General features: G+C 39.5%; 1 protein-coding gene across 2 annotated transcripts in view; it reads left to right on the plus strand.

Moving 5' to 3' along the window:
• GTF2H2C (GTF2H2 family member C) overlaps positions 1-10,824 on the plus strand; it is a 68,913-nt gene that overhangs the window by 54,736 nt on the left and 3,353 nt on the right. Inside the window, exon 17 of one of the 2 annotated variants that reach the window (XM_049865136.1) lies at positions 9,093-9,150. The exons of the other annotated variant lie outside the window; for it this stretch is intronic. Coding sequence (XP_049721093.1) covers positions 9,093-9,127 — 35 coding nt within the window. The 3' untranslated portion in view covers positions 9,128-9,150. The remainder of the gene's footprint in view (positions 1-9,092; positions 9,151-10,824) is intronic. 2 annotated transcript variants of the gene reach the window in all.

Raw genomic sequence — 10,824 nt, forward strand, 5'->3', positions numbered from 1 at the left:
TCTTCAGTTACTAGCAATTAGGGAAAAAAATGGCAAGTGTTTGTCCAAAAGCCTGCGCTGTCTCTATTGAAATACAGCTAGGCAATTAAAGTGTTCTAGGTAGGAATGTAAAGTAGTTTAATCTAGCAAAAACTGAATTTTAAGACTTGCATGAGCTTCTCTTTTGAGTGTACTATTTTCTTCTTCCATTTTCCTGACATGATCATACAGAAAAGGCAAAATATATTTTTCCTTGATTCCTATGGTAGCTAATTTAGGGAACTCAGTGACAAAAAATTGTGAAAATTTTGAGCTAATGCCATTGTCAGAAAGATCAGTTAATACGACTATTATTCAAATTTACACACCAACCACTAAGGCCAAAGTTGAAGAAACTGAAGATTTTTATCAGCATCTACTGTCTGAAATTGATTGAACATGCAACCAGGATGCATTGATAATTACTGGTGATTGGAATGCGAAAGTTGGAAACAAAGAAGGATTGGTAGTTGGGAAATATGGTGTTGGTGAGAGAAACAATGTCAGAGATCAAGTGATAGAACTTTGCAAGACCAATGACTTCTTCATTGCAGATACCTTTTTTCACCAACATAAATAGCAACTATACACATGGACCTCCCCAGACGGCACACACAGGAATCAAATTGAATACATCTGTGGAAAAAGATGATGAAAATACTCAATATCATTAGTCAGAACAAGGCCAGGGGCTGATTGTAGAACAGACCATCAATTGCTCACATGCAAGTTCAAGCTGAAACTGAAGAAAATCAGAGCAAGTCCATGAGAGCCAAAATACAGCCTTGAATATATCCCACCTGAATTTAGAGACCGTGTCAAGAATAGATTTGACACATTGAACACTAATGACTGAAGAACAGACCACTTGTGGAATGACATCAAGGACGTCAAACATGAAGAAAGCAAGAGGTCATTGAAAAGACAGGAAAGAAAGAAAAGACCAAGGTGGATGTCACAGGAGATTCTGAAACTTGCTCTCGAACATCGAGCAGCTAAAACAAAAGGAAGAAATGATGAAGTAAAAAACTGAACAGAAGATTTCAAAGGGCAGCTCAAGAAGACAAAGTAAAGTATTATAATGATATGTGCAAGGAGCTGGAGATAGAAAACTGAAAGGGAAGAACACGCTCAGTATTTCTTAAGCTGAAAGAACTGAAGAAAAAATTCAAGCCTTGAGTTGCAATAGTGAAGGATTCTATGGGGAAAATATTAAACAACACCAGAAGCATCAAAAGAAGATGGAAGGAACACAGAGTCATTATACCAAAAAGAATTTATTGACATTCAGCCATTTCAAGAGGTAGCACATGATCAAGAACCGATGGGACTGAAGGAAGAAGTCCAAGCTGCACTGAAGGCATTGATGAAAAACAAGGCTCCAGGAATTGACAAAATATCAGTTGAGATGTTTCAACAAAGGGATGCAGTGCTGGAGGTGCTCACTTGTCTATGTCAAGAAATATGGAAGACAGCTTCCTGGCCAACTGAATGGAAGAAATCCATATTTATGTCTATTCCCAAGAAATGTGATCCAACCAAATGTGGAAATTATAGAATGAAATCATTAATATCACACGCAAGCAAAATTTTGCTGAAGATCATTCAAAAATGGCTGCGGCAGTATATCAACAGAGAACTTCCAGAAATTCAGTCTGGTTTCAGAAGAGGATTTGGAACCAGGGATATCACCACTGATGTCAGATGAATCCTGGCTGAAAGCAGAGAATACCAGAGGATGTTTACCTGTGTTTTATTGGCTATGCAAAGACGTTTGACTGTGTGGATCATAACAAATTATGGGTAACATTGCGAAGAATGAGAATTCCAGAACACTTAATTGTGCTTGTGAGGAACCTTTACATAGATCAAGCGGCAGTTGTTCAGACAGAACAAGGGGATACTGATCAAGGAAGCAAGTCAAAGGAAATCACAGCCCAAATACCCATATAAGCTGTGGGAGACTATCCACTCTGTAAGTCTCTGGAGCAGCTGGGACTGAGAATGCCAGGTATGAAGGAAGGCAGGAGTGACATGAGCTTGACACACTAGTTGCAAGTCTGTGCATTAACAGTCTACCCCTACTCCATGATCAGAATACTTGACAGACAGGTGTTAACTCTGAGGCTAAAAAATTAGAGAATTCTTCTCTAAAAATGTTGAATAACTTGTTTTTAAGAGACATAGAACAGCTAATGTGGGCATTGTTATTAGGTGCAGTTCAGTCAATTCTGACTCATAGTGACCCTATATGACAGAGTAGAACTGCCCTATAGGGTTTCCTGGGTTGTAATCTTCACGGGTTTGAACTGAAGATCTTTCAGTTAGCAGCCAAGAGCTTAACTGCTCACTGCATCATCAACACTCCTCAATGTGGGCCTTGGCATACCCAAACAGAGTCCTTCAAGAACTAGCTATTTTCCACAAAGCAACCCTCAACAAACCCCAAAGCACTGAGATAATACAAAGCATCTGTTCTGATCACAGAACCAAAAAAGTAGAAATTAATAACAGAAAGAAAACCAAAAAAAACAAACCCACTGCGGTCGAGTCTATTCCTACTCATGGTGACCCTATAGGACAGAGTAGAACTGCCCCGTAGAGTTTCCAAGGAGCGCCTGGTGGATTCAAACTGCCGACCTTTTGGTTAGCAGCCATAGCACTTAACGACTACACCACCAGTGTTTCTAATAACAGAAAGAGCAAGGAAAAAAAAAAATCAAATACATGAAACCAAATAACACCCAGCTTAAAAACCACTGGGTAATAGAAGAAATCAAAGATGGAATAAAAAAATTTCTAGAGTCAAATGAGAATGAAAACACATCATACCAAAATCTGTGGAACACAGTAAGGCAATGCTCAGAGGTCAATTTATTGCAATAGGTGCACACATCAAAAAAGAAGAAAGGGACAAAATCAAAGTTAGTTGTACAACTTGAACAAATAGAGAATAGCAAAAGGAGCTCACAGACACCAGAAGAAAGGAAACAAATATCAGAGTAGAAATAAAAGAGAATAGAAAAACAATAGAAAGAATCAACAAAACCAAAAGTTGTTTCTTTGAAAGGATGAACAAAATCGCCAAACCCATTGGCCAGACTGACAAAAGAAGAACAGGAGAGGAAGCAAATAACCAAAATAAGAAATTAAATTGGGGGCATTAAAACAGACCCAACAGAAATAAAAAAAGATCATAACAGAGAACTATGAAAGACTATACTTCAACAAATTTGAAAACCTAGAGGAAATGGACAAATTTCTAAAAACATACTACCTACCTAAACTAACACAAACTGAGATACAAAATCTGAACAGATCCATAACAAGATAAGAGACTGAAAAGGTAAAAAAAAAAAAAAAAACACTCCCAACAAAAAATAGTCCTGGCCCAGATGGCTTCACTGGAGAATTCTACCAAACATTCAGAGAAGAGTTTGCAACAGTACTACTCAAACTATTTCAGAACATAGAAAAGGAAGGGATAATTGTGAATTCATTCTATGAAGCCAGCAAATCCTGATACCAAAACCAAGCAAAGATACCACAAAAAAAGAAAATTACAGACCAATATCTCTCGTGAATATAGATGCAAAACTTCTTAATAAATTTCTTGTCAATAGAATTCAGCACCATACGAAAAAAAAAATACACCATGATCAGGTGTGCAAGAATGGTTCAACATTAGAAAATCAATCAACATAATCCACCACATAAATAAATGCATGATCATCTCAATTGACACAGAAAAGGCATTCAATAAAGTCCAACACCCATTCCTGGTAAAAACTCTCAATAAGATAGGAATAGGATGGAAATTCTCCAACATAATAAAGAACATCTATACAAAACCAAAAGCCAATATTCTCAAGGGAGAGAGGCTGAAAATATTCCCCTTGAGAACAGGAACAAGACAAGGATGACCTTTATCACCACTTCTATTTAACAATATTCTGGAAGTCCTAGCTAGAGCAATAAGGCAAGAAAAAGAAATAAAGGGCATCCAAATTGGTAAGTGTCTTAGTTATCTAGTACTGCTATAACTGAAATACCACAAGTTGATAGCTTTAACAAAGAGAAATTTATTTCCTCACAGTAAAGTAGGCTAGAAGTCCAGGTTCAGGGTTTCAGCTCCAGGGGAAGGCTTTGTCTCTCTGTTGGCTCTGGAGGAAGGTCCTTCTCATCAACCTTCCCGTGAACTAGGAGCTTCTCTGTGCAAGAACCCTGGATCCAAAGGACGTGCTCTGTGCCCAGCATTGCTTTCTTGGTGGTATGAGGTCCCACTGTATCTTTGCTCACTTCTCTCTTTTATATCCCAAAATAAACTGGCTCAAGACACAATCCAATCCCATAGATTAAGTCCTGCCTGACCAACACAACTGCTGCCCATTCCCCCTCATTAAGATCATAGAGGCAGGATTTACAACACACAGGAAAATCACATCAGATGACAAACTGGTGGAAAATCACACAATACCAGGAATCATGGCCCAGCCAAACTGACACACATTTTTGGGGGGCACAGTTCAATCCATGACATCCTATTCATGGGTGATATGATACTGTATATAGAGAACCCTAAAGACTCCACAAGAAAGGTACTGGAATTAATAGAAAGATTCAGCAGAGTAGCAAGATACAAGATAAACATACAAAAATCAGTTGGATTCCTATACACCAATAAAGACAACTACAGAAAGCAAACCCAGGAAAGCAATACCACTTATAATAGCCCCTGAAAAAATAAGATAAAAAAAGGAATAAATCTAACTGGGGATGTAAAAGACCTATACAAAGAAAACTACAAAACCGTACTGCAAGAAACCAAGAGAGACCTACATAAAAGGAAAAACACCATGGTCATGGATACGTAGACTCAACATTGTGAGAAAATATCAATTCTACCCAAAAAAAAAAGCAATCCATAAATACAATGCAACCCCGATCTGAATACCAACAGCGTTACTTAAAGAGATGGAAAAACTAATCATTAACTTTATATGGAAAAGAAAGAGGCCCGGGGTAAGTAAAGTATTATTGAAGAAAAAGAACAAAGTAAGAGGCCTCATATTACCTAACCTCAGAACCTACTATACAGCTACAGTAGTCGTAACAGCCTGGTACTGGTACAACAACAGACACATTGACCAATGGATGATAATCAAGAACCCAGTTGTAAATCCATCTACCTACAGCCACCTGATCTTTGAGAAAAGTCTTTTCAACAAATGATGCTAGCAAAACTGGATGTCCATTTGCAAAAAAATAACAGGACCCGTACTTCACATCATACACAAAAACTAATTCAAAATGGATCAAAGACCTAAATATAAAACCAAAAACTGTAAAGATCATGGAAGAAAAAATAGGATCAACTTTAGGGGCCCTAATTTATGGCATAAGCAGAATATAAACCATAATCAACAATTTACAAATACCAGAAGATAAACTGGATAAATGGGACCTCCTAAAAATTAAACACTTCTGCACATCAAAAGACTTCACCAAAAGAGAATCTACAGACTGGGAAAAAAAATTTGGCAATGACACTGACAAAGGTCTAATCTCTGAAATGTATAGGAAAACCCAACACCTCTACAATAAAAAAAAAAAAATCCAATAAAAAATGGGCAAAGTATATAAACAGACGCGTCACCAAAGAAGACACTCAGGGGGCTAACAGACATGTGAGGAAATGCTCAAAATCATTAGCAGTTAGAGAAATGCAAATCTCGCCCCCCGATATTACTGGCATGAATTAGAAAACCAAAAAACAACAAATGTTGGTGAGGTTGAGGGGCAATTGAGCTTTTATGCACTGCTGGTGGGAATACAAAATGATTCAACAATTTTGGAAAACAATATGGCGTTTCCTTAAAAAACTAGAAATAGAAATACCATATGATCCAGCTATCACACTCCTAAGGATATATCCTAGAGAAATAAGAGCTGTCACACAAGTCGAGATATGCACACCCATGTTCGTTGCAGCATTATTCACAATAGCAAAAAAATAGAAATTACCTAAGTGCCCATCAACGGATGAATGGACAAACTATGGTACATACATAAAATGGAATACTATTCAATGATAAAGAACAATGATGAATCTGTGAAACTTCTCACAACATGGATGAATCTGGAAGGGCATTATATGCTGAGTGAAATAAGTCAATCACAAAGGGACAAATACTGTATGGGACCACAATTACAAAAACACAAGAAAATGTTTTCTCACAGAAAGAAACAATCTTTGATGGTTATGATGGTTATCTACTAGATAGTAGGTAAGAGGTAACTTTGGGGAAGGGTAAGACAGTATGCAATACTGAGGAAGTCAGCACAGCTTGACTAGAGGAAAACCACAGACACATCTAAGTGCCTTGAGAGACCAAGCAACTGGGCTGAAGCCTGGGGACCGTGGTCTCTGGGGATATATAGCTCAACTGGCATAACATAGTCTATGAAGAAAACGTTCCACATCTGACAGTGATGAGTAATGACTGGGGTCTTATAAGCCTGCAAGTGGCCATCTAAGATACATCTACTGGTCCCATCCCAGCTAGAGCAAAGGAGAATGAAGAAGATCAAAAACACAAGGGAAAGTTTAGTCCAAAGGACTAATGGACCTCAACTACCACAACCTCCACCAGACTGAGTCCAGAGCAACTGGATGGTGCCTGGTTACTACCACTGACTGCTCTAGCAGGGATCATAATAGAGAGTCCCAGACAAAGTGGGAGAAAAATGTAGAACAAAATTCAAATTCACTCACACACACTAAAAGACCAGGCTTTCTAGTCTGATGGAGGCTGGAGAAACCCCGAGATTATGGCCCCCAGACCCTTTTAACTCAGTATTGAAGTCACTCCTGAGGTTCACCCTTCAGCCAAATATTAGACAGGCTATAGGGCCAACCATAACATGTGAGGGTCATGCTTCATAGCTCAATCATATAGATGAGACTAATGGGCACACTAAGAAGGCAGGAAGGGACATGAAAACTGGACGAATGGGAACAGGTAACCTGGGGTGGTTGACATATTGAGGTGTTGGCAACCAGTGTCACAAAACAATTTGTATATTAACTGTTTAATGAGAAACTAATTTTGTCTATAAACTTTGACCTAAATCACAATTAAAAAAAAAAAAAAAAAAGAACTGGCCATTTTATCTTCAAGGAACATCCTCAAGTGAGAGCTTAGCTGCTGGCTTTGTCTTTACCTGTTGAACCTGTTGTATCCAGTCAATTCTGACCTTTAGTGACCTATTCATATATATATATTTTGTCTTTACAGGTAACTTGAAATAATTTTTTCTAAAGTGTTTTCCTGATGTAACCCTACGGGAATGGGTCCTGCCAATGCGACCCCTTGAGTCAAGTGAGAGATACCAGGCCTTTGACAAAGAGGATGTTATTGCAAGCCGGTGAAGCAAGGAGCTCGGAGACTAAGTCTCAAATCAAGCTCTCTGAATTTGGGGATTTTAGGGCAGTTACAGTGTTCTGGATAGTGGACTTATGCATAATTCATAAAGTTTCTGGGAATAGGTGGGCAATTTCAGGAACCAATTAACATGTATGGGGGTGCAGTGGAGGTGCAGTAGGACTGCTGGGGGTATGTATGACGCATGAAGTTCATCTAAGCACAGCTTTGCTTTCCAGCTTATTGCTCATGTCCGAATGGAGGGGTGGCGGGGCAGTTGGTGAGGAGTGAAGCGGCCTTAAGAAGAGAAGCAACAGTAAAGACCTTGTGTTGTTACCGAGACAACACAGAAATATCAGGAAGTCAGAGAGCCTGGCTGGGATGGGAGCAGGAGGGGGGAGCAGTTTCATCCTGTTGGTTACACTGACATTTACAACTTCTCCAGGGTAAACTCAGGCTCCCTAATCTGCTCACCATAACGTGAAGGGCCCAGGTTCCAGTCACACTCCTGTAGCTCTTAATTAGGTTTTTTTCAAACGTATTTTGACCGATCAGTCTTTAAATTGCCTCATTCTTGAACATGAATTGAAAACCAAGGATCATTAGATATTCGAGGAAAGCTGGCAATGTGAAAAACAAACACTAAAGCAAATAGTAATGATAACATTGGAGGTAACAGAGATAATTCAGAAAACAAAGAAGTTAACTATTGGTATCCCCAGAGAGATTCAGGAAGATTGTATTGGTTAAAAAAAAAAAAAAATGGATGCTATGAAAATAAGGAACAAGAAAGACCTATGGGATATTAAAAGTTTAGTTGCTCAAATTAAAAAATGCTATTGGAGAGTTAGGAGCCCTGGTGGCACAGTGGTTAAAGTGCTCAGTGGTTTAACCAAAAGTTCTGCGCTGACAAAAAGGTTAGTGGTTCTAACCCACCAGCCAATCTGAGGGAGAAAATGTGGCAGTCTGCTTCTGTAAAGATTTACAGCCTGGGAGCCCTATGGAGGTAGTTCTAGTCTGTCCTATAGGGTTGCTATGAGTCGAAATTGACTTGGCGGCAGTGGGTTTTTTGGGTATTAGAGAGTTGGAAAATAAAGGAGAGGAAATCTCCCAGGAAGTAGAGCAAAAATACTGAGAATATATGAGAAAACAAAAAGATAAAAGCTTCAATTGAATAATGGGAATACCAGAAAGACTGAACAGAGAATAGCAGACAGTCAGAAATGATCAAAGCAATAATAGAAGATAATTTCCCAGAGCTGATGAGATGCCCAAGTACTCATACTGAAAAGGCCCACTGAGTGCCTGGTACAATGAATGCGGAAAGACCCACCTTAGACACAGTATTTTGAAGTTTTAGAACTCCAAGAATAAAAGAACCTAAAAAATACCAGGAAGATAGAAAAGGTCACCATTAAAGAAATAAGCTTTATACTAGCAGTATAATTTCCTTGCTTAAAAACAAATCTTAAACTATTTAGAATAGAGTACTTCTGTTGTGGGACCGGGTAGGTTTTGTTACTCTATTGGGACCTGACAAAGCCCTGTTGACGAAATACCTTACATTATTTACTGGTGATTTCTCAGACAGTGTGAAATTGGCTTTGTGTTCAAGTTCCTCAAATATTTTCTTATTGCTTCTCATTAAAGGACAAACAGAGAGCATTCATTCTCCGTCCACTTGAGAGGGATTCTGGATAAACCTCCGGTAAGAAAATTACCATCTACAGCAAAGGTACTTTTCTTCCACGCCTCAGCCTATGGCCATCTTATTTCTTTCTCTTGTCTCTCTTGTTGGAGGCAGGGTGGTTTGGAGGAAGAACAGGCACAGGAGCCACACAATTGTTGTTGGGTGCCTCGAGTTGATTCTGACTCATAGCAACCCCATGTTTTACAGAGTAGAACTGCCCATAGTGTTTCTTTCCTATGCTGTAATCTTTACAGAAGCAGATCTCCAGGTCTTTCTCCCTTGGTGCTGCTGGGTAGGTTTGAACTGCCCACTTTTTGGTTAGCAGCCAAGCACTTAACCACTGTACCACTAAACTTGGGTTTAAATCTCAGCTGCATGACATAGTTGCCTTGATGGCCCCCTCAGTACTTGTATGCAAAGACTATTAGACCTAGAAAGGGCCTTGGAAATCATCTCTCCTACCTAGAAATGGCCTCCAAAAAATCAAACCCATTGCTCTTCGAGTCAATTCCTACTCATAGCAATCCTATAGGACAGAGTAGAACTGCCCCATAGGGTTTCCAAGGAGCGCCTGGTGGATACAAGCTGCCAACCTTTTGGTTAGCACCCAAGCTCTTAACTCTATGCCACCAGGGCTCCATTAATGGCCTCAGGACCAGCAAAATTGACCATTGAACTTTGTTATGCAAATACAGGATTGGTCTCAGCTGGGCTGTTGCAACACTGTGCTTATTTATCCCTGGGAAGGCCTGGAGCCATGCTGTTATCCCTTGGCCAAAAAACCAAAACCAAACCCATTGCTGTAGAGTCAATTCCAACTCATAGCGACCCTGTAGGACACAGTAGAACTGCCCCATAGGGTTTCCAAGGAGCGGTTGGTGGATTCAAACTGTTGACCTTTTGGTCAGTAGCTCTCTCTCTTAACCACTGTGCCACCAGGGCTCCATATATAAATTTTCTTTTTTTAAAATTAACACTCTATGGGGGAGGTATCAAGACATAACCAAAACAAGTTGCTATTCAAAGAGCTAAGTAATCTTGTGGACTGATACAGAGAGCTTCCTGAGGAACCACTGCTGAAATGGATTTTATGCACGGGTGACAAAGAGACTGTTTTCCTTGCATTAAAGCCCACTGCCATCAGGTCAATTCTGACTCACAGTGACCCCATGTGTATCAGAGTAGAACTATGCTCCATATGATTTTCAATAACTGTGATCTTAAGGAAGTAGATTGCCAAGACTTTTTTTTAAGTTGTGCTCTAAGTGAAAGTTTACAGTTCAAGTTAGTTTCTCATACAAAAATTTATACACACATTGTTATGTGACCCTAGTTGCTCTCCCTATAATGTGACAGCACACTCTCCCTTTCCACCCTGTGTTTCCCATGTCCATTCAACCAGCTCCTGTCCCTCTCTGCCTTCTCATTTTGCCTTGTGTAAGGCAAAATGACAGGAGCTGCCCATTTAGTCTTGTGTATCTGCTTGAGCTAAGAAGCACGCTCTTCACAAGTATCATTTTATGTCTTATAGTCCAGTCTAATCTTTGTCTAAAGAGTTGGCTTTGGGAATGGTTTTAGTTTTGGGCTAACAGAGAGTACGGGAGCCATGTCTTCTGGGTTCCCTCCAGTCTCAGTCAGGCCATCAAGTCTGGTCTTTTTACTGCATTTTGGGTTCTTAACCCTACTTTTCCC

The sequence above is a fragment of the Elephas maximus genome, chromosome 2 (assembly GCF_024166365.1).
Source record: "Elephas maximus indicus isolate mEleMax1 chromosome 2, mEleMax1 primary haplotype, whole genome shotgun sequence".
Classification (NCBI taxonomy): Eukaryota; Metazoa; Chordata; class Mammalia; order Proboscidea; family Elephantidae; genus Elephas; species Elephas maximus.